This window comes from Protopterus annectens, chromosome 1.part2 (genome assembly GCF_019279795.1).
Source record: "Protopterus annectens isolate FY-2018-M chromosome 1.part2, PAN1.0, whole genome shotgun sequence".
Taxonomy (NCBI): Eukaryota; Metazoa; Chordata; order Ceratodontiformes; family Protopteridae; genus Protopterus; species Protopterus annectens.
In genome coordinates, this window is record NC_056727.1 from 458,162,583 (window position 1) to 458,187,052 (window position 24,470).

The window sequence follows — 24,470 nt, forward strand, 5'->3', positions numbered from 1 at the left end:
GGTCTTGAGAAATGTGCAAAAAAGCAGGAATGCTGCAATACCAAGAAAATATCAGTCTGGGACAGGAATGTGATTTAATGGAATTTAAGCAGGAGATAGTGTATACATTTTTGGGAATTGATGAAAGATCAGTAATAAAACATGAACAAATGCAAACAAAAACTCAGTAAGGAATGTTTTACAGAACTAAAATTAATACTGAAAATAGCCCTGACATCTAGGAACAAAGTCCAAGCCATAAACCAGTTTGCACTTCCTGTTCTAACTTATAGTTTTGGGATGATTGGCTAGTCCCAAAAGGTACTGGATCAGCTCAACAGGAAAAGAGGAAAAATGTGTCATGCTTATTAAATGATATATTAAAATCACAGTATACCAAGATTATATACTCCTCATTCTGAAGGAAGTAAGGGCCTCCTCGAAACTGATTACATGTATATTTCTGCAATCATGCAACTGTGTACATATCTGCTGACTTCACCAGGTCCACACATAGTGAAAGTTTTAAAACGTGAGAAGAATAAATCTAAGATGACTTCCCTGCTTAGTTTAGCAGAAGCATATCGGCTTCAAGTGGGAATGGAAATCAAACCAGAAGTACAATAAAATCAGGTAGCAACTCAATGTGCCAATAAATAAATAAATAAATAAAGAAAGAAAGAAAATATATAAGGAGAAGGATCAGACAAGAACAGAAATGTGGAAAAGGCAAGTACAGAAGACGCGTGGAACACCCCCATGTTGATCAGGCTCTTACACAGGAATGGTTAAGGAGAGGTGAATTTAAACCAAAAGATGAAAGGCAAAGGATAATGAACTATGTACATGATGGTTTACAAAGTACATTGAACATGTAGGAGTAACAGACAAATTAAGGTTTTGTAAAACAAAACATAACATCTTGTTTCTGGGTGTTCTACACTAATGGCAGAGGGTCTGTATACTGAAAGGTATAATAATGTGGCAAGACTGTTGCCCTGGGGATTGTGCAAACATTGCAATACTGAAATAGCTGAGAAGCATTGGAAATATGAGTCACAAAGCAATATACAGAATAATTAAGTTTATATCACATGGGATCACTCATTACAAACAGTTCAAAAAATAGATAAAAGAAATACAGATATATCATTCCATGAAAAGAAGCGTTGATCACTGAAATTGCTACACCCAGTGATTACAGTGTCCTACATACAGAGAGAGACACAAAGTCATAAAATACCAGACTTTGCAGGCAGAAACAAATGTAATGTAGAAGAAGGATGCCCAGACAGTTCCAATTGTATTAGGAACAATGAATCTCATTGTTGCTACCATTACATGTAACTCCATATTAATTTACAGAATGAGTCAAGTTTAGAATCATTGAAAGTGCTGCAGAGAACACTTTTGGGCAACATCAAATATATTGAAACAATACTAATTTTATGAACTGTAATAATGCTTTGACTTAGGAATGGGATTCATTTCCATCATGATACTAGAAAGACAAAAGACTTGGAGATACCGAGGACATACTCTCAGTGCAACTGACTTACTCTGGTGTAACCTGCTCCAATTCTGAAAGATGTGTTCTCAATGCAAGTGGCTGACTTCAGTGTAAGGCCCATCTACAAACAGGCTTACACATGGGGCCAGATTCCAAAAGACTTGCCCATAAGGTCATAGGTAAGTACTATACTGGTTGCCTTTGTGGGTCATTTTAAGCCTAGCCAATTTCCTTTTGGTGCTTGTATTAATGTATCCCATTTGGTGCTAGATGTCCCTTACCCATCCCATGGCTGACAATTATGTATTATCCCTAGTGAGAATAACTGGGATCATAACATAGATAATTTGTGGAGACCTGAGCATGGGATGAAGTATTTAAGAGTGGCCTCTATCTAGTAGTAGTACATGGGGCAGTCCTGGGGAAAATTTTCTATTACCCATCTATACATCTAAGTTGTGCTTGAATATGGACAGGGGTGAACTTTGTATTATGTAGATAGGGAGTTTGCTCCAGAGCAGTGGTATCCTCTGTGAGACGTACCTTTCAAGCCAAATGATTCTGTTAACATTACAGAAGAAGTTTAGATCTTTAGACCAAGTATTTCTGACACCATTTGACTTGCTGATGTGCAGTAAATCCATCAGTACTGGGTTGGTGGATGCATTGTAGCTAGATACAGGTCACCTATTTGCAGTCGGTGGGTACCAAGTATAGTGACAGGGCTTTGAGGCAGTCCATGTAGGACATATTCTTTAGGCCTTGTATCCTTTTAGTAAGGCATCTCTGTGGGCATTCCAGTTGTTGAATGTCATCTGGAGAGATACATGCCAAAGGGGGCATTATACTCAATGACTGGCCTCATAAGGGCTGAGCAAAGGGGGACAATGACATCTCTAAATCTAGCTGCAATCCCTTTGTTTATAAGCTGCTTTATACAGAAGGCCTTCCTTGTGACAATGGACACATGTTGGTCGAAAGTTAAGTCACATTCCACATATGTTTCCAAATCACGAACAACTGGGTCAATTCTCAGGGGTGTGTTTTCAATGTGGTGGTTCCTTGGGATAGATGACTTCCCAAAGGATATGATAATGGATTTTTTTGTCATTTAGTTTCAGTCTGTGATTCTGGGATTAATTACTTATATGGGGCAAATCTTCCTCAGGACGGCTAAGTCATTTAAGGATTCAGTGACGACTCCTATATTGCCCTTATCTGCAAACTTAGTCAGCCACAGCCCTTAGTATTAGCTTTTACTTCATAATAGTAGGTGCTAAACAGCAAAGGTCACAGCACCAAACCATGAGAGACTCCACTGGTGCGTAGTCTCTTTGTGAAGGTAACTTCCCCTATTTTGATCTCCTACATGCTATCTGTGAAACAGTTGGTAATCCAGTGGGTGATGCTCGGTTTATTCCCAGTGTATTTAGCATGTCTACTGTACCTGAAAGGGGGACTGCGTCAAAAGCCTTGCCAGATCAAGCATTGCGTGGTGTATACCATTTACCTCAATCCTTTGCTTTGGTGAACTTTTCAAAAAAGCCCACCCAGTTCAGTAAACACAATCTGCCCTTTATGAATCCAAACTGAGATGAGTCCAGCGTCTGGAAGCACACTGTGTCATTATTTATTACTTCCATGAAAAGTCTTTCCATGACTTTGCATATGAGGCTGGTCAGACTTATGAGCAATTGCCTAGGTCTGTGCAAAAGTAGGATAATGAATGTAGCTGGTCTCTGTTCACATAGTACAAAACCCATATGGAGGCTGAAGTTAAACAGTGTTGCAGAGGAGGTGGCTAAATTGTGCCTCATGCGATTTCAAATGCATCCAGAAATGTCTTGTCAGGACATATCAAGGCAGTAATTTTAGCTTTTCATAGTGCATTTAGACTTGATCTTGTGTGATAGCTGGAGGTGAGTTGGTCTCAGGTTTATCTGGTGGAATAGATGGGAGGACAGAAGAGAGGGTAAAGTGTGAGCTGAATTTATCCACCAGTGGAGGTTAGCTATATCTTCAGCCTCAGTATAGGTTAACATTGTTCACAATCAGCTCAGTGCATTGCTACAGTGTACGTCTGAGACTGCGAACATAAATAAAAAAGGCAATGTGATTGGTTTTGCTTGGGTGGCTATTTTAGCCTCACACTGGCTTTGCTGAATTTTATTAAGGTCAAGAACTGTTTGTTTGTTTATTTCAGTGATGAGGGTTCTGTCATTCTGGGAATTACTCTTCTTACTTTTGGTCAAATTTCTCTTCCTTATATTGTAAAGCTTGTTGATATTATGGCTCCACCATGTGGATTTCTTTATGTGGTTTGCCCTGGGCTTGTTCCTACAAGTTAAAGTTGCATCTGCACAGCTGTTTTACATGCTCGTATGGTGTGGGGGTGGTGTGCATTTCTATGTACTCAGCAGAATTAACTGGGTTTGTTGGGGATTTGAAGCTTGTTGGTATACCACCTAAGAGTAGGTCATTTGTCTTACAGAAATTTCTAAAGGTACCTTGGGTGGAAGGGATCTCTAGTTTTAATTTTATTTAGAAGGAAATGGCTTTATGGTCTAACAAGTGATGAAGATGCACATGGGATGGTGTAAGGTGACCCCACATTAGTAACGACAAGGTCCAAGATATTTTTGCCCATTGGGTATTCTAATTGTTCCAGGGCATTTGTATTGACAACGTCCAGGAATTTCTGTGTTTCTGCACTAGTGGTGGTGTAGGGTTCCCAGCCTATAGTTGATGAAACTCATTCCCTAAACATATAGTAAAAAAAGTTTAATGTGTCACACACCAGACCCCACCATGCATACGAGTGGGCACACACACACACACACACACACACACACACACACACACACACACACACACACACACACACACACACACACTTTTATGTCTGGAGTTATTTGATACTTTACAGCTTGATTCCTTCTTTATCCCTGAATCATGCAGAAACTTAGGAAGATGTTCAAATACAGTCAGAAAGGTGAGCTGGCTCAGTGTCAGTGATATTATTTTACTGGTGAAAGTTGTGAAATATTACTATAAATACTTCCATGGGGGCCTTAAATGTAAACCTAGGAACAATGCTCTCAGTTACTGAGCTCTGATTGTGCTACTAGAACTGAACTTCCCAGCAAAGTTTATTTTTTCTTAGTTAAATGAGTGCATTCACATGGCAAAGTGACTTTTCATGAATGTCTAAGACTGTCTCAGAAAGAAAATTCAGAGTATCACAGTTTATAATTTGTGATCTACAGACTCAAACGAAATAGGGATTCAAGCTAAATAAAATCTCATTGGCCTAACCCTCTAATCTAAACTGCCAGCCAGCATTTATATATATATATATATATATATATATATATATACACACACACACACACACACACACACACACACACACACACACACACACATATCAGGGAAATATAACAGTCTGAAATACACCATCTTGCCTCATGAAAATATGTTTCCCTGTTTCTGACAGATGACAGAGTTATGGATTTCTGTACTGATAACTGTACTGAGCTGAGATATACTAGAAGGACCAAGATACTTAACTGTGTTAATGAAACCAGAAATAATAACAAATTGCATGTTTCTGAACAATGTGAAATGAATATTTTTTAATTAGCTGGTATCAATCCTTATTTTAGTTTCTTTTCATTTATATAAACTCGAATGCTTTCCTTTAATTATTAAAAAAAGTTATATTTTTGCCTAACATATTAAAAATTACCCTTTTCAACAGTCTGAAATGCATAGCATTTCTTTTCAGTACCATCAGGCCAAACGACTTCTTTAAAACAAAAACAACTTGTTATAGGTAGTTACTAGGCATGCAGTCCATGAGAAGCCTAGACCAAATTCCCAATTGCCCCAAAGCACTGTCTAATTACATGCTCAAAGTCCCACACAGTAGTCAAATAAAGGCTGCAGGAATCAAACCCTCTACCACAATAAGTAGCTCACTAATAACTCATAGCATTAGTCCTCTTAGTTATCTCCCAGACTGTGTATGCATGCTCTCTGAAGTCAATGTATGCTAAGTATATTCAGGGTAAGCATATTCAGATCAGACATTGCACACCTTGGCATCAGAACTCAGTGGGTTGCAATTACTCTTAGCTGTCCAGATTTATGCCTCATATTTTTGGTCTGTTTCTCATAAAATTTGTGGTTTTCTCACAAATCACTGGGATGATCTGATGATTGAAGTCACTAAATAATGACATAAATTTGAGTTTCAAACTTCAAATCCTTCAGAAAAATTCTTGTTAACATAATCCCTGTTATTCTAGCAACTTTTAAAATTTATAAGAGCATTATTTGAAATATGTCCCTATGTCCTGGCCTTTGTACCCCCATTTTGTCAGGCTTGTCCAAATTTCTAGCACTAAGAGGTTGAGAGGTATGGTATGGAGACCTGGCACTACAGAATTGGATGTATGTACGAAGGACAGTCACTGCACTGGGCAATGGGTACCTTACTGTTAGAACTGCACTGTAGAAGAGATAAATATACTAGTTAGAAAAAACTGATTATGACATAGGAGGGCTGGGCTCCCACTGTCTCTGAATAAAAACTGTTGATGAGTGGAATGCTATGAAGCTTAGCCCCCTCAGTATCCTCATTTTGGTGAAAAGCATCAGATGTAGCTGATTAGATCTGCATCTAAGAAAACATTTACACAGTACTGTGTGCATTGGCTACCGTGAGTACAGAATTCTGCTACCTTACAATCTTCATTTCCTACAGGTGGGAGGATGACGTAATGGTTAAGGTGTTTACCTTAAAAACACAAGGTGCAGGGTTTGATTCTCACATGGGGTAACTGGCTAGCATGGATAGTCAGACACATAAGTGAGAAGGCATAAAACTATTTGAAGGTGCAGAGCACAGGGAGCTGAAGAAGACTGAATTGCTCATGGAATTCTTCATAGCTGGAAAGTCACATGATATCATTATCTAACAGATGCTGCCAATAGGAAAAATGTAGATCCTGGAAGTTCCTGTAAATCTGTGCAGATTTACTTACTGCATCTCTAAAATTCTTTTTACTATGATACTATTCATTTCTTGTGGTAGGAGCCAGTTTTCACTGAAGAGCAACATGACGGTGGTTTATCAGTACAATGGATTGCACAGGTCCAGTTTCTTTTCAGTAACATAAAGACCGCACATTTTCTTTTAATTATTAGGTGTGGGAAGTTGGAATAATGGTTAAGGTGTATATCATAGAGACACAAGGTGCAAGGTTTGATTCTTACATGGGACACTTAGTTTGGCTTAAAATGGCCTGCAAGGGCACTTAGCCTAGTACTAATCTATGATCCTATTATACAAAGTAATAGTTTTAACTAATGCATTAAAATTCCTCCTTTTCTATAATTTGAAATGTAAAACATTCCATTCAATACCATCAGGGCAAAGTGCATTTTTAAAACAAAAGTGACCAATCGATCTGTACACGTGCTATCTGGAGTCAATGTAAGCTGTGCTTGTTTTATACTATCAGGCAGTATTTCACGTGTGCTGTTACCCCTGATGGAGGTCAAGCAGAGTTCTAACAGCATTCTGGACAGGCAGATTAGCTAAATAATAAACATTCTGCTTAATACTGTTTACACTGACAAAACTGTGAAATACCTTAAAGATCTTGTCATTTCATCTCATTTATCCCATTGTAGAAAAACATCAGACAAAGACTGCATTGTTAGTTCCACTCATTTCCTATGCTCTGGAGTTGTCAAGAAAGACTGGATTTGTTTTCAATTAGGAAGATTTTTTTACAGCCAAACAATGCTGGAAAAAGCAAAACACATTTTAACTATCACGGTAATGTCATGTTAATGTAAAAAACATATTCCCCGTGTGTGTTTGTTTTGCCAGCTCTTTCCTGATATTTTGCACTGCAGTAGACATAGAAAAAACAAAGTGGGGTTGGAGGATTTTATAACAGCATTATTCCCAGCATGATGAAATAAAATATTCATCTGAAAGTCTACAGGATGAAAATATTTGTCACACAGTCATATTCTAGTTATTCATTTCATTTGTGTCCACAGCAGTACAACAAATGAAATCACGATAATGGCTATCCTCTTAATTGCTCCCAAACTCACATGTGCTTTCACTAATCATTCTGGGGAAAAACATTCTTTCTAACCCAATAATAAAAACATTAAGTTAAAAGTGCACCTTGCTTCCTACAACTATCTCTAAAGTGATGCTGCTCAGAGCCAATGATCAACCCTTTATGCCTCTTGTTATTAGTGTTAATTTTCCAAACCTAAAAATCTCAGCGATACACACACACACACACACACACACACACACACACACACACACACACACACACACTCACAAATACATACATACATAAAAATACCATTCACTGTAGAGATATCACAAAATATATTTTGTGCAAAGATATCTCTCATGAATTAAACAGTCCCTACAGTAAAGGAATTAGAACTTTATGTATGCAGTAATAAGTAATATTTTAAAAGATGACCTTAATGACAAACAGCAAGTGGTCAGCATAGGTGTGGGCCACAAAGATAGAACATCCAGAGAAAATTGTGAGTGAGGAATACAGACATACTTTTTTTGTTACAATACAGTGACTGTTGTTCAGATACTAAACTAGGCTGCTGTGTATACATAACACTAAAGTAAAGAAGCTATCTGGCAGGCTATGACAATTTTACAACTTTTAGAACTGGTACTTACATGGATATAGCATAAGAAATTACTACAGAGAAACAAAAAGGAACGTAAACACAAACTCAAAATTATATAACAAGGACGTTTATATTATTGTTACTTATTTTAATCACATTTAAAAATGAAGAGAACAAAATGCATCTTCTAAGAAGGAAATCTGAAACTAATTTATAATATTGTGAATAGGGGAAAACAGCTCATATACTTAAAATATTTTCAAGACAATGTCTTTGAAGCTGTGTTTAAAACATAATTATAAAATTAATTTTACTCCAACTGACTAAACAACCATTTGTCTTGCTGTCATTATCCTCTGCCACCTCTAGAAAGGATGTTTCAAATGTAGCTGATTTACTAAAACAATCCCATGTCTGGTTAAATTTAATGAGGATTACTTTGCACAGCTGTGAGCAGCTCCTTGTATAGCACAGCAGTACAGAATTATGTTCTTGGTGGATAACTTTACTGCCTGGTATATGCTCAGTGGCAGTTTAATGAACAATCATGATGCTGACCTGATATGAAAGTCAAATCTCATTTTTTCAAGTTTGCAGTATACATTTAATCCTTTTAGGAGTATGAACAGTGCAATACAAACACAGTTTTGTACTGTGTGAAGGAAAAAAAAGGAATTCTGACACATGCAAGTAGAATTGTACATCCCAGTACTACTACTTTCCAATGACATTTCACTCCTTTGCTACAGTAACACAGTATTGCAGAACTCCAATTATTAACGCTAGTACTGTTTATATTCCCAAATGCATACTGTTTTCTCACATAGGTACTATTTACTGGGGAGGGCTAGTGAGAGTTCTTATTACCATAGCAACTGATCTATCAGAATTCAGGATATTTACATTTCAAGGAAGGAACAGTGACAAGGGTTACTATATGGTCGTTTAGCAGCGGAATTGTGCATTAAATGGTTTTGGTTAAATAAGAATGTCCAATTACCAAATAACTCAACAGTTTCATGGCTCACTACCATCTCCATGTATATTACATAACAAAGGAAGGGTAAGAGGTGAATGCAAGGAAAGCTCCCTACATAATGGGTTCATTTTGGTCATATTACATTTGGCTACATTAAGCCATGAGTTTTTTAGCAAAACACTGAACAGAATGTCAAATCAGATCTTCTACAAGGGCATTTAATTTGGAACTGGAATTCCAAATTGTCAAATTTGTAAGTCTACTGCAGACAATATTAAAGCACCATAACTCTTACTGGACTATCATAAACGTTCTAATGAAAATATCCCGGAACCTGTTGACTACCCATATTGTTCCCTGGGAGCACAGTACATTGTCTTTAAATGTTCATGCTATATATAGACTGGCAATTAATTCACGTAGTCCAAGTAGTTAGATAGGTTTCTATCACAAAGTATTCAATCCAATCATATCTCATCTGCTGTTTATGATATTTTCATTGTATACATACAACCTTCATTACCATTTTGCAGATGACAGTTCCAGAAGATACTAGTTCTAAAAGCTAGGTACAATTTTTTTAACACAGCAGTTCCAAAAATTGTATCAACCCTGTTTATCTGATATGCTAAACAAATAAATACAGTCTTGAAATGTCATAGAGGCAAGTAGCATATCAGTGCGAACACATGATGGCTTTGTCTTAAGTATTAACATACGTCTCTCTCTCTCTCTAGTTTGAAACTTGTGCTTTGAATATATGAAATCAGACTTCATCTGAGGAGGTCAGGATTGTACCATGTACTGAATGACAGCTACCTAAGGTGCAGCAATGTAATCTGGTAATAAAAGCACAGTGAAAATCTGAGAATGAAGTCATTCTTAACAGATGCAAGCAACATACAACTAATGGCATTCAGTTAAATGACTGAAGTGTTAGACAAAACCACAAACCAATCGCAAGAGATACTAATGCCAGCCATCTGGTCAGCTCATCATAGTATTAAACAGTTTGTATGCCAACAATACTAGCATTGTTAAGCAGAAGACAATGTATAGCATTCCTAGACTAATAAGGTCAATAACAGTGGATGATGTTGGGACTTGTTTTAGGACCAGGAATAAACAAAAGGAGTTCAGCACAGTTCTCATTCTATCCAGTGTTTCCTTTGAGGACATGGCTGTTGTCCTTCAGGCAGCCTGAACAGCACTGTTTCTTTAATTTAAGAAGGGCTGATAAAATGCAATACTTGTACATTGATTTTGCAGCAAAATACAAACATGTCAGATCATTTATGTGAACAGTGGCATTTATCTAACAAATAAGACTAGGGGCATTACTAAAGTTTATGTAAATATATCTATCGGGGTTTATTTGTTCAAGAATATTTTTAAAAATATGTTATAAAAATCAGTGTTTGCTTATTGTTTTTTAGATCCATGAAGCAGTTAAAGTAATGTGACCAGACCAAAGTACAATGCCTTGTTAACTTTTTTATTATATCTGTCAGGCTCTGACCATCAGGCTGGTCTATAGCAGAGGATCAGAACCCTTTCTTATTTTTGGAATAGAAGGTTTTCATATACTAGACATCAGACAGTTATAAGGAATTATTTTACAAGTGTAGGTCAATTATTTAATCTAGAAGGAGCAAGACTAATCTGAGGGCAAAAACCACACAGGATTGTGCCTAATTCATAGCAACTGACAGATATGCTCTCCATGCCTTAAACAAACATTTTAAACTAGATGATGGGAGGGAACATTTTGGGTTTATGTGATTACTAATAAAAATACCTCTTTGAATGTAATACAGAGCAGTGGTACATTTCCAATGCCCAGTTTATTTCACTCTAACCACCCATATGCTTTGCTTAACAGCTGCGTGTTTCACAGAAATATCTAGTAAGTTGTGCTACTTAAAAAATGTGGAGAGGCAAAACAGCACCAACAACGCATGATCAAGTGAAGAAAGCAGGACAGCTGCTTCATTCTGTTATAAAATCTGCACACCATGTCCTGGAACATTGACCTGTCCTCATATTTAAGAAACTGTAGTTAATAACTGAGCCACGCAACCTCAACCCCAGGTACTTCATCACCCATTTCTAATAAAACAGTGTAGTTAACTTTTGGGTCACACAATGTCTCCTTGTTTGCCAGCACTCTTGGAGAAACTAAATGATAGTTTTCATATCTCAGTAGAAACTAATCTTCATTGCAGAAATGCCTCACAGAACACCTCCTCTTCTTTGGAGAGTCCACCATAGTACTGCCTCATAAATTAGACAAGTCTATAAAGAAATAACTTAAGGAGTCATAGCAGATGTGTTTTGCCAGCATTAAGCTGGTTAGCAGCCAGTGAAAATTTCAAATGTCCCAGTCTCTGTTCAAAACTCTGCTCAGAAGTCACACAGTGGTTAAAATATATTCACATCAACAAAAGCATTTTCTAAAATGGATCTTCTAGGAACAGTCCTCAAGGTCAGGCATCGCAACTCCTATGTGCAGTGCCTTAGGAAGCGAGCCATATTTTGTATTGCACAGAAAGAAAAGTGCCTTCAGTAGTCTGCAGTGCTGATCAGTGTTCTCGGCACATGGGTAAGTTCACAAACGTGAAAACATTAAATTCTGTCAGGATGGAGAAACACAGGAAAACACCATACAGGAACAAGCAGCCACATCCGAGTTTCTTGTCAAGCTTCCATTTGTTCAAGTGGACACCCAACACCTGTTAATGACAAAAATATCTATATTATAGAACAGAAAGCATTCTACACATTTAACAAAAAAGTTATGTTTTTCAGATCATCAGCAAGTCCCATTTCATTAAACCTGTGTAAAGTTATATTTTATGTGTCATTAACATCATTCGGAGTTTAAACATATACTTAGTTGGGTTTAAGTGACACTCTGCCAGTAATAAAATGCATTTCACATTATTTTCCTCCACTGGCCAAGAAATAGCCATTCCATTTCATTTTTACTTCAGCTATAATTTACAATACTATAGTACATCCCACAAGCAGAAAGTATATGAAACTTCTTTTTACACTGAAATCTGATGATGTCTGGCATTATTGAGTAATAATAAAATGCGGCTTCTGATTCCTTAAATTAATGAATGAATTCCCCTTTGGGAAAAACCCAGTTCCCATGAATTACCACATCGATGGTAGTTCACTGAACACAGAAGGTGCTATAAGAAATCTGGGAACACAGGTTGACAGCAACCTCTCTTTTGATCATCACATTGCCACTGTGGTCAGAAAGTCCTTCAATGTGGCACATCTCATTACTAAGGGTTTTGCATCCAGGAAGAAAGAGGTCATTGTCTCCCTCTACTCTTCCCTCATTAGGCCAGTCAATGAGTACAATGCCCCATTTGGCATGTACTTCACTAGACACTTGCAACAACCGGAGAGGCCACAAAAGTACCTCACAAAGAGGCTGCTAGGCCTTAAACACTTGTCCTATATGAACAGACTCAAAAAACTCCAACTACTCTCTCTCTTTCATATCGCCTACTTAGAGGTGATCTCTGCTTGACTTACAAAGCCATGTCTGACCCAGCTCTGTTAGAAATGCTACATCTAAAGAAATCCCAATCCCTCTGCACCACATGCTCCAGAAACCTCAACCTCATTACCACAATCAACAGCATGTACTGGAGGGACAGGTTCATAACCCAGAGACTGCCCATACTATGGAATAGACTTCCCATACATATCAAGCAGAGCACCTCGCTGACCCTCTTCAAGAGAAATCTTGATGAGTGGATGGAAAATAGAAAACTGACCCTGGGGATAACTCCAGTGGCTCTGCTTGACAAAGGCACTGGGTGCTAAGGTCGGATGGCATGATGCCAGGGTAATCCTATGGCTAGGCTTTTAAAGGCCCCAGGGCCATTAGCCTAGTACACACCTATGAACCTATAAATAATCAATTTCATTCCTTGAAAGGATGAACAAATAGAACAAGTGACAGAACATAAGCTATAATATAGAACATCTAAAAACAAAACATTTTATCACATTTAACTATCATCATCTCTGCTAATTCTGAAGTCCTTAGGTTAAATGTATGCTATACATAGGTCCATAGGTACTTAGTATGTTATTGATCTGTGAGGCACTTAAGAAGCCTTGTTTTACATTCCCATGGTAGTTTCTAGCTGTTATATTTTGAATACAAATAATCCAGAGACAGGTTGAACAAGGACATGTTGGAACATTTACATGTTTCCACTGTCCATGCGGGACAAGGGTGCTAAACCAGGTGTAAATTTGTGGCTACCCATCAATTCTTATGGACAATACATGCTTGTCTTTAAAGACCAGTGCACCAATGGGGTGGGATACCATCACTATAGAGTTCTGACCTGATAAAAAGGTCGGCTCCCTACTATAATGTCAGCACTCATAATGCCAAATGCCAATAGACTGAAAAATAAATAAGGCTAAAACCACAATAGACTGAAAAATAAATAAGGCTAAAACCATAGAAGTGTAAATCTCAAGCATCACTCATCTCCTTTAAGCTTATTAGGCAAGTCCCCTGCTACCTCCAAACTTATCTATATTAACTCTGAGATTGCCATACCTTGGAGAAAGGGAATACTTTGAAAAGTGGCCATCTCGAACTTGGTATATACTTGTCTGATTTTTCCGTCATTCAGTGTCTGCCTTTCGGGACTCACTCATGTGGGTCCTGATGTTTCAAAGGGTTAACAAAAAGGTCTACACACCTTGGTACTTACTTAAGCCAACAGACTTTATGACTGAAATACTTTCATTAATTATTACTTACATAAATTCCAATAAAATGTCTATATCTGAATAAATACAAAGGAAAAGCAGAGAATATTTGCAGACCAAGTGTAGGAAACAACTTAATTTTTATGTGAGTCACCCATTTTACAGTTTAGCTTGAAACATCTTGGCATCTTACTTTAAAACAGACAACTTTAAATCCTTAGACCTAAACATTATGAAAGTTAGCTTATAACACTTTTAGCATTTGTTTTGTTTTTTCCCCACATTCTGCTTCAGTTTGTCCCACACTAGTTTGCTAGCACTTGAAATATTCACACAGCTATTTACAGATGTGAGTTGTAAAGGAATGGCTTTACCTTTCTCAGGCACTGCAAAGGAAATAGTCAAATGCTGTGTGGTCATTATCTTTCCTCTTTAATGTATGCGGTGGCTGCCTCCATAAATAACTACAACCTTACAGAGACTCAGAGCGAGACTGTTTGAAACGGAAAAAATCATGGACTACAAATAATATTAATATCATATGTAACTTACTGACAAACATTGAAATCAGTCCAAAAACTACATAGGATTCTGTTTTCAATCAAATACTTGAAGGTTGGACCCAGGTAACATAACTAGAATAAACCAAACTACATCACAGTTCTAAGGAAGGGCATTTTAGTTCTTTGATAAAGCTTTTTTCAGTTTTATACTTATTTTCTTTGCTTGTCTGTCCACTTTTCTATTCACTTGGTTTGTTTTGGTTTGTTGTTGGATTCTTTTTATTTGTTTCATTTGTATTCACTTGTTGATGTATTGCTAGTTTGAAATAAAGTGTTGTTGTTGTGTCTTTCGGCTTTTCCCGGTTAGGGGTCGCCACAGCGGAACTCCGGTCCGCTAATGATTGGTAGTTGATTTTCACGTGCCGAGTTACCAGCTCTGATGCACAACCTTCAATGAAGGTACTCCCATTCAAGAATGTCTCCACGCAGAAGACGCTCTAGCTGAGAATCGAACCAAACAGCGTCTTACTGTGAGGCGACAATGCTACCGCAGCACCACCACCGCGGTCTAGTTTGAAATAAAGTGTATCAAATATAAAATGCTTTTTAGTAAACCTGTTTAATAACTTACTCAGCTATTCCATCTTATCTGTAGACATGCAGCTGGTGGAGTTTAATTAGCATTACCCACCCAAATTAACTGTAACAATGTTCTTAGCATTACCCACCCAAATTATCTGTAACAATGGCCTTTTGTTATGAGTTATTTTATCACATCTGTTTGTTGCACCATCCATAATCTATATGCACTAGGTATGATGTTTGGTAAAGTATACCACCAAGAGCAGGTGTTTAACTCTGCACAATTCAGCAGTACAAACATATATTTTTTTATTCAAGAAGCTAACACAGCATTAGCTGAGAATAATGTAAACACAAATAAATTTGCTGAAGATAGAAAATAAAATACTGCTATTACTGCTCTATTCTATCTTGCAGTCCTAGTTTTTAAGTGTAAGAACATGACAGCCTTATTTTGAGAGACTGCATGCACTTATCTTGACTATGCTATCTTTCTTTCCTTTCTCTTGCAGATATTTCACATTTGATCTCTGAGTCTGGATGCAGATATATGGACTGCAAAAGATATTAGCACAATGCTCAGGATGATAGTTACAGATGTTATACCATGTTTGTGATTCTGAAACCACTGTTAACTACAGTTCATGTGAGTGGCAATTTGTGTGGTCAAACAACAACACGGAATGCACCATTTATGATTCCAAAATAGAGCATAGCCATCTAATACCAATTTAAACTGCAGGAAAGAATTAGTAGAATAAAATCAGAAACTGGAAGGAGCCATAAAAGTGCATTTATATATGAACTACAATAACTACATACACTGCCATGGTGAGCTGCACTGCAAAAGCAATCACACAAGCTCAGTGTTACTAGTTATGGATGAAAAGCAACATCCTGGTACCATGCAGCCAGGAGACAGCCATCTTGACAATGAACTCGGCTTTGGTCACATCATCTTTGTGGTTAGGAGATCAGGACAGAAAGCTCATACAGGTTGTGTGTGAGATGTATGCACTGCACATGTCTTCATTCAGTCTGTGGGTAAGGTCTGCTTACCACTTGGTGCACTAGCTTCTGAGACATTCCAGCATCATATGGATGACACTGTTGGACTGGACCTCATTTCTTAGAAAAGTTCCTGGTAATTAGGTGTCAGCAGGTAGGGGATTGATTAAAGTTCCAATCATCTCTCCCTGAGAGGCATAGTGTCTGAACAGTTCTGCAGAACAGGCAGTCTCTCTTGCAATGATGGTGCCACCGATTGTACCCACATATCAACTAAACCCATTTTCTGTTGCAAAAGATGAATGCTACTACAATCTCTAAACAGTCAGGTGGTGTGCTCCACAGAGAGCCTCGTCCTTAATCTTACAGCTGCATATCCCAACACTCTAAGTGATGCCACTCTCTGGAGGCATATTCACCATAGGTGACTGCTACAGCATGGGAATATCACTGTGTAAGGACATCTAGTAGGTTTGTATACAGAGCAGAATGTGCAATGGTGGCTGAGCTATTTAAGAGCCTTAAATTCATCATTCACAGTTGGCAGTGCTTTTCCACTGGTGCCATGGATTATGACACCACCATAGTGTACAACATGCAAGCTGAAGTAGTATGACCAAATACTGGTGATCAGGCAAAGTCTAGTTAGAAACTGTAAGTCATGACTTACCTACTATAAAATGTACAAAAGAACAATGCACAATTAACTAACTGGAATATCACAGTAACCATGCCAAGCCCAGGTTATGCATACTGATATGTGATCTGTTCACAGCTGTAATCATACATACATAAACTTCTGATATGTATGTACGCATAAGCCTTATGGCTAACTATATTCATACAGGCCAGTGTTCAGACAGAATCACACACACACACACACACACACACACACACACACACACACACACACACACACACACACACATATGTGTGTGTGTGTGTATATATATATATATGTATATATATATATATATATATATATATATATATATATATATATATATGTGTGTGTGTGTGTGTGTGTAAGTATATATATATATATATATATATATATATATATATATATATATATATATATATATATATATATATAGATATGCATAGTCATGTGTGTATAGGCATACTGTACAGGTAAACTGTGTAAGCATATAACAAGAATGCTGGTATCCATGACCCACAGTAATTGGAAGTGTACAAAAAACAGCAAGGACATGTTTTACTATGTCTGTTCTCACATGTTTTACTAGGCCGGTTCTCCTAGTGATACAACCCAAACAGTTACTCATGAGCAGTACATATGTACACCTCTCCCTACTCTCAGCAGGAACATGTACAGGCTGCAATAAATGACCTGTCCTGTAGTAAACATATCTACAGCTAATACATTCTATGGTATTATTCTAAAACTGCTTCTTGGTATGGCAGTGTTTTAGATCTGAGTTGACATTTTTTACTTATATAAACAAAAAAAAACAAACTTAGTATAATTTTCAATTTGAGGGCTGAATATTTTACAACAGATTTTTCTGGATGTGAGCCTCATAAAAGTTACTGGACAGTTCAATTTCAACAACTACATACAGAAAGCCATTTTCAAAGAATGGGTTACTACAAGTCACAAGTTGCCATCCTCCACGTATTATCAAAAATATTCCTAAATCTCAATTTATAAGAATCAAACGCAGGACCAGCCCTAGGTAAACTAATGCTCTAGCAGAAAAGGTCCCATGGTGCTGTAATACTGCAAACCCATCCCTGCCTACTCACACTATTGAAATTCCTACTTTTTACTTCCTTTTTCTTAGTTTTCCTTACTCTTCAGTTTTCCTGCCGTTATTCATTCATTCCTTCTACAGTTATTCAGTCAATCACTCATTCATTCAACATCTTCTATCTAGGGAGGACAGCATTCTGACTACTGTAGAGGAAACAACTGTATTGGGTTGGGGCCATGAGATTTCTAGATGCCCTGAGATACATTTTACTGTTTTTTAAACAACCTTTTCAACTGATAATTGCCTGAACAAAAAACATATCCCCCCCGCCCAAAAAAAAAAGAAGTCTTAGTCATTAACTTTTTTTTTCCTGCATCTTTTCAGCACATCCTAATAACCAAGACCACACTGAAATAAATGCAGTGGAGACCAAAGTATTAAGCCTGGGTCTGGGGGGGGGGTCATCAGACCCTCAGAAGCATGAGGTTTTAGATACTATAATATGCATTTTATAGTTTTTTTCAACAGCTTTTTTTATCCAATGATTACCTGAACAAAAGTCTTGATCATGAAAGAAACTCAGTCTTACTCTTCAACTCTGCTCTTTCCTGCATCCTTTCAGCACATCCTAACTGTCCAAAACTACTCTGTAATAATTCAATTAAGCTGGAGACTGCTAGCACCCAGAAAACATACATTTATAGATGCTCTGAAGTGCATTTAAGACTTTTTTTCCTAACCTTTTTGATGTAGTGATGGCCTGAACAAAAATCATGCATATGGAAAAGAAATTCAATCCTGCTTTGTTATTTCAAGAAAATAGTAAGTTGCAATCAACTTTTAATGCTCAAAGCTTACCAACCACTATTTCATAGGTTCATAGGTTGTTACTAGTCTATCAGCCCTAGGGCCTATAGAAGCCTAGCCATAACAATTCCCTGGCTATTTCTTCCCACACTATTTACTTCCCTGGACCCCTGTCTAGCAGGGCAACTGACGTGATCCCCAGGGTGAATTTTCTTTCTCCCATCCAATCGTCAAGGTTCCTCTTGAAGAGGTCCAAAGAGGCACTCTGCTTGACATGTATGGGCAATCTATTCCAGAGTATGGGGAGTCTCTGGGTCAGGAATCTATTCCTCCAGCATGTTTTGTTTATTGTGATGACAAGGTTTAGATCCCTGGAGCGTGTGGCTCTGAGGGATTGGGATTTCTTTAAGTGTAGCATGTCCAACAGCTCTGGGTTTGACATGGCCTTGTATGTTAAGCAGAGATCGCCTCTGAGTAGACGATATGCGACAGAATATAGCTGGAGTTTTTTAAGGCGGTCAGCGTAGGGCATCTGCTTTAGGCCTGTGATTCTTTTAGTGAGGTATTTCTGCGGCCTTTCCAGTTGTTGCTCATAATAACATTAAGAAAGTAAATGCTTGTGAGGATACATAAATCTGAGAATAGAACCTGACCCTACCCCTCAACTCAAAATAGGTAATCACTTTCTATGCACCCCCATCTGGTGTTAAATTGGAATTAAAATTAAGGCATAAACACCCACAGTTATATTTCTCTGTTGCTGTCATATTTATGCATGACTCCTCATTCTCTACCTCCAAAAGGCACCCCTAGGAGTTGACCCAGTTGTGTGGGTTTTGGGAACCTATGTGGAGAGTAACCTAAATTTTGGACATGTGTCCATTGTTGTAGAATGTTCTGGAGTAAATATTCTGTTACCCAAACACAAACCCAAGATATGCTTATGGATAGGGAGTCTGTTCCAGAGCAGCGGTATCTCCTGTGAGCTATACTTGTCCTCTTAACCACTCTGTTGATGTTTAAATCCCTAGATGGAGTATTTCTGAGACAATCGGACTTGCTGATGTGCTGTAAATCCATCAATAGTGGGTCGGTTAATACCTTGTATACTAGACACAGGTCACTTCTTAGTAGTTTGTTGGATGATGATTATAGTGACAGGGTTTTGAGTTGGTCCATATAGAACAAGTCGTTCAGGCCTTGTATCCTTTTAGTAAGATTTCTCTGTGGGTGCTCCAGTGGTTGCATGTTTCTGGACAAATACATGCCAAAGGGGGCATTATATTCAATGACTAGCCCAATGAGGGCTGAATAAAGGCAGACAATGACATCCCTACATCTAGACTCACTCTCTTTGTTTATAAGCTGTACAATATAGAAGAACATTCTTACAATGATGGGCACAGGTTGGTCAAATGTTAGGTTACTTTCCACATAAGTTCCCAAATCCCGAACAACTGGGTCAAGTCCTAGGGGCGTACTGTAAGTGTGGTAGTTTCTCTTGGGTACATGACTTCCCAAAGCATACAATAATGCATTTTTTGGCATTTAGTTTCAGTCCATGATTTTTGCACCAGCTGTTTATTTGGAACAAGAGGCAAAGTCATTTGGAGATTCAGTGACTGCTCCTAGCTTGCAATCATCTGCAAACTTAGTCAGCTACAGCCCTTTGGTATAATCTTTTACTTCAGAAAAGTAGATGCCAAACAGAAAAGGTCTGAGTACAGAACTATGGGGGACTCCACTGGTGATTGGTCTCTTTGTGGAGGTAACTTCCCATATTTGATTTCCTGTGTCCTATCTGTGACACAGGACAAACCAGCAGGTAACACGGGGTTATTCACAGTTTATTTAGCTTTTCTACTAAGCTTGAATGGAGAATTGTGTCAAACGCTTTGGCCAGGTTGAGTTATGCTGTGTACCATTTTGCCTTCATCCACTGCTTTGGTGATCTTTTCAAAAACAACTCAGCCAGGCTGAGTAAGTCTTTCCCTTGACAAATCCAAACAGGGACTGATCCAGTGTTTGTTGGCTGTCTGTGTCCTGACTGATTAATTTCATGGTAAGTCTATCCATGGCTTTGCATATGAGGCTGGTCAGACTTATGGATTTGTAATTGCCTGGGTATGGGGAAGGTCCTCTCTTTTGCAGGGAATGACTGTAGCTGTTCTCCATTTGCTTGTTACAAAAGCTGTATGGAGGCTGAGATTGAGCATTGTTGTTAGAAGTGTGGCTAAATCATGTTACATGACATTTAAGATGTATCCAGGAATATTGTCAGGGCCCACTGATACAGTATTTTTAGTTTCTGGTAGCACTTTTAGGACTTTTTCTTGTGTGACAGCTGGAGGTGAGCCAGTTTCAGGTATATCTTGAAGGACAGAAGAAGGGGGAGAGGGGTAAAGTTAGACATTAAGTTAATCATCAACCAGTAAGCTTGCTGTATCTTCAGCCTCAGTGTAGGTATCATTGTTTGCAATCAATACAGTGCACTGCTTTGTTGTGCTTTTGAGATTACGAACATAACTAAATAATGCCTTGTGATTGTCTTCGGCTTGAGTACATATTTTAGCCTCAGACTTGGTTTTGCTGGATATTATTAAGCCCCTAAGTTGTTTGTTTATTTCAGTGACAAGGGCTCTAACATTCTGGGAATTATTCATCTCACTTTTGGTCAAAATTAATTTTCCTTTTATTATAAAGTTGTTGATATGGTTCCACCATGTGGGTTTGTTTCTGAGGTTTGCCATGCACTTGCTCCTATGGGGTACAGCTGCATCTATGCAGCTGTTTACATGTTGGTATAGTGTGGTGGAATAAATTTCTTAATATTCAGTGAAGTTAACTTGGTTTTATGGGGATTTGAAGCTTGCTAATGTATCACTTAGGAGTAGGTAGTCTGACTTAAAGAAATTTCTAAACATACTTTGGCTGGAAGGGATCTTTGGTTTCAATCTTATTTTGAAGGTGACTGCTTTATAGTCAGACCTAACAAATGTGATGATGGTACACAAGGGATGGTGCCAGATGTTCCCATATTAGTAAGGACGAGATCCAAGATGTTATTCCCTTGGTGACTACTATGACTAATTGCTCCAGGGCATTTGTACTGACAAAGTCCATGCATATCAGTGCTCTTGCATTAATAGTGGTATACGTTTCACAGTCTATAGTTTAGATCACCAAGGAAAATGGTATTGGGTTTAATGCTGAGTGATTCTAGTTCCTGAGGAATATGTTTTCTTGGGTCAGAGGGAATTCTATAGCTAGATAACATATGGTACAGAACCTTTCTGATGTTTATTTGGACATGAAGAGGCTCTAATGCGTCATACTGCTTTACCAGCTTTGACACGAGTCTATTCTGGATGTAGATTGATAAACCTCCACCTTTTTTCCTCTGTGCAGTAGCTGGTCTAAACATGAGGAAGGTGTTATAGCCCTGCTCAGCTGGAATGCTGCCTAGAATTTTAAACCATGTCTCAGTCACCACATAGACATCAATGTCCTCCTTGTTCTTGGTTGTAGAGCTTGTAGGGAGTGGAGCTCCTGGTGTAGGATCCTAGCATTAATTTGTAACACCTTCATATTTTCCTTTACTTATTTCATTATGCTGGTAGGTTTATCAAGCTGACATTGCCTAAAAAAAGCATTACAGGGCTGGACAATGTCTTTGCCAATCTAAACCATAGAAGGAGCACACACAGGCCATCCCAGGTGAAACAGTGTAGTCTGTTGATCATATCGTCCCATGCTGGCAAATATTGCACCCACTTTGAATGACACCAAAAACAGGCTAATTATTGAAGTCAATAATTTTTTGCTCATATTGTGGTATCATCCTTGGAGAAGGTAGAACATTGCCTAATGCTAAGCTCATAGCTGTCTTGGACACATAGTCTAAGAGCTCTGTCATGTCTCTCTTCATATAGTCCAAGGGAGTACAGCTCAAGTCATTGGCAGTGGCATGAACTATGACAGAGTTATTCTGGTGCTTGTTGTTGAAGGACTTATGTACATGTGTAATCTGATGGATTCTGGCACCAGGCAAGCAATTAACCATCACTCCTTCCTTGCTCAGCCTGATAAGAGGCACGTCTGTATGTCTTACAATGGAGTCGCCTATACCAAGAATGTTTGGTTAGGTCTTCTCAGCATCCGTTTCTTTGGGACTCCTTGCCCTAAGTGAGAAGGCAGGCTTAACGTGCTGAGTGTGGTTTGTGCTTGTGTTGTGTTTTGGAGGTTTTTGAGGTTTAGGCAAGTTAATCTTTAGAACCTCAGCATGTGATGGATTATGTGTATTTTGATGTGTGGTGTACTACTGATGATTTTGGTGTCTGAATTTATTGTGTGTGAGATTTTTGCCTCCAGGGATATTACATATGTACATCCCTCACACACTGTGTTATGCTGTTTGAGTAACAGATGACTGTCAGACAGCATGAGACAAGTCTTACAAGATACTATCTCAATCAGGCTAGCTAGAGAAGTTATGGGGAAGTGCTGGTTAATGATACCAACATGACTCTGGAGCAGGGTAATTAGAACTTCTTGCAGTTTGGTTTTAGGACAATGTTTGGGTGCACTAAGTTGCCACTGAGTATTTATTTCTATACAAAACAAGTAGCTTGGAAACCTTCTGCCAAAAGCAAGAACCAGTAAACTAATTATAGTAAAAAAATCACAAATATAACACTAAAATTAGTGCAAGTAGTATCTGTACACTCAATATTAAGCAATGTTATCAATGGTCTTTTAGCCTGGTGAGTAGTTTAAGGGGTGAGACTGCAAAATGATACTTATGCGCTTATTGTCAAGATGCAGTTAATTGAGAAAGGGGGAAATTACACTGTCAAATGATCATAAAGGCAGGCAACAACAGATTTACTTTGTTTAAGAATACAACTGTAACAGGGTGGTTGGGAGGAAAAACAATTAAGACCCTTAGTTCTAAGCTGACTGTCCTGGAACTGCCATAATGCAAAGACTAGACCTGAACTAGCATGGCATGCACTCAGTGCATAACAATGAAATTAGGGTTTAATAACAACAGTTAAACCACTTAAACAGAAAAAAATGCAGTGCAACTATGTACTGGAATTACTAATATAGGCTTATAGAGCTTAGCTAAAGCAAATGCAGACCGTTAAAATGAATTTAAAATCAGATCAAGAAAGAAAAACTCTTCTTTCTTTCTCTATGTAATGGAACTATTACAATGCACCAGTAATTTACATTTACTTATTATATAGTAATTTAGTTTGTGGCCTATATCACTTAGTCTCCTAGGAATTAGAAGGCAAGAAATTCATAAGACCACATGCGTATTGCTGAAAACTAAGCCAGAGACAAATTTGTGAAGGCCCCTCCAATTATCCATGTTAGTCTTAAAGGATGTGAGGGTGTGACTCTGTTTAACATAAAAGGTTAGTTTATTCCAGAGATAGGGTAAACATTGGGTAATGAATCTGTCCTTCCAGTATGTTTTATTTACAGACTGGTGGCGAGTTAAATCTTTTGTTCTACTGTTAGTGGAACTGTCTCTGTGTTACAGAGATGTTAAAGATTAAGGTGGTTTGGGTTCTTTACGGAGTTGAATACAAGACATAAATCTCCATGTAAGAGCCTCTAAGAGTCCAAGTACAGAGACATAGCTTCAAACCTTTCTTGGGAAATTAATGGCATTTATGGTTAAAAAGCTATGGGGCTTTAGTCAGAAGGATTTTCTGACTACTGATGCTTCACTCTGATTGAAAGAGAAAGGATCATCAGTCCAGGTGTCAATATCTCTGAATACTGTATCTGTTTAGAGAAGAGTGATAGCTGTGTTGTAAGTTGGACAAAAGGCATGTTCTGCTAAATGTAGCAATGCTACACTTTATTTTTTGCATTTTATTTTAGACCTTCTTCAGCACACCATTAGTTAATGA

The 24,470-nt window shown here is 38.0% G+C and overlaps 1 protein-coding gene across 1 annotated transcript in view; it reads right to left on the minus strand.

Moving 5' to 3' along the window:
* Positions 1-7,843: 7,843 nt before the first annotated feature.
* SLC24A3 (solute carrier family 24 member 3) overlaps positions 7,844-24,470 on the minus strand; it is a 2,031,466-nt gene continuing 2,014,839 nt past the window's right edge. The window contains exon 16 of the mRNA XM_044060155.1: positions 7,844-11,896. Within this exon, the coding sequence (XP_043916090.1) occupies positions 11,747-11,896 (150 nt within the window). The 3' untranslated portion in view covers positions 7,844-11,746. The remainder of the gene's footprint in view (positions 11,897-24,470) is intronic.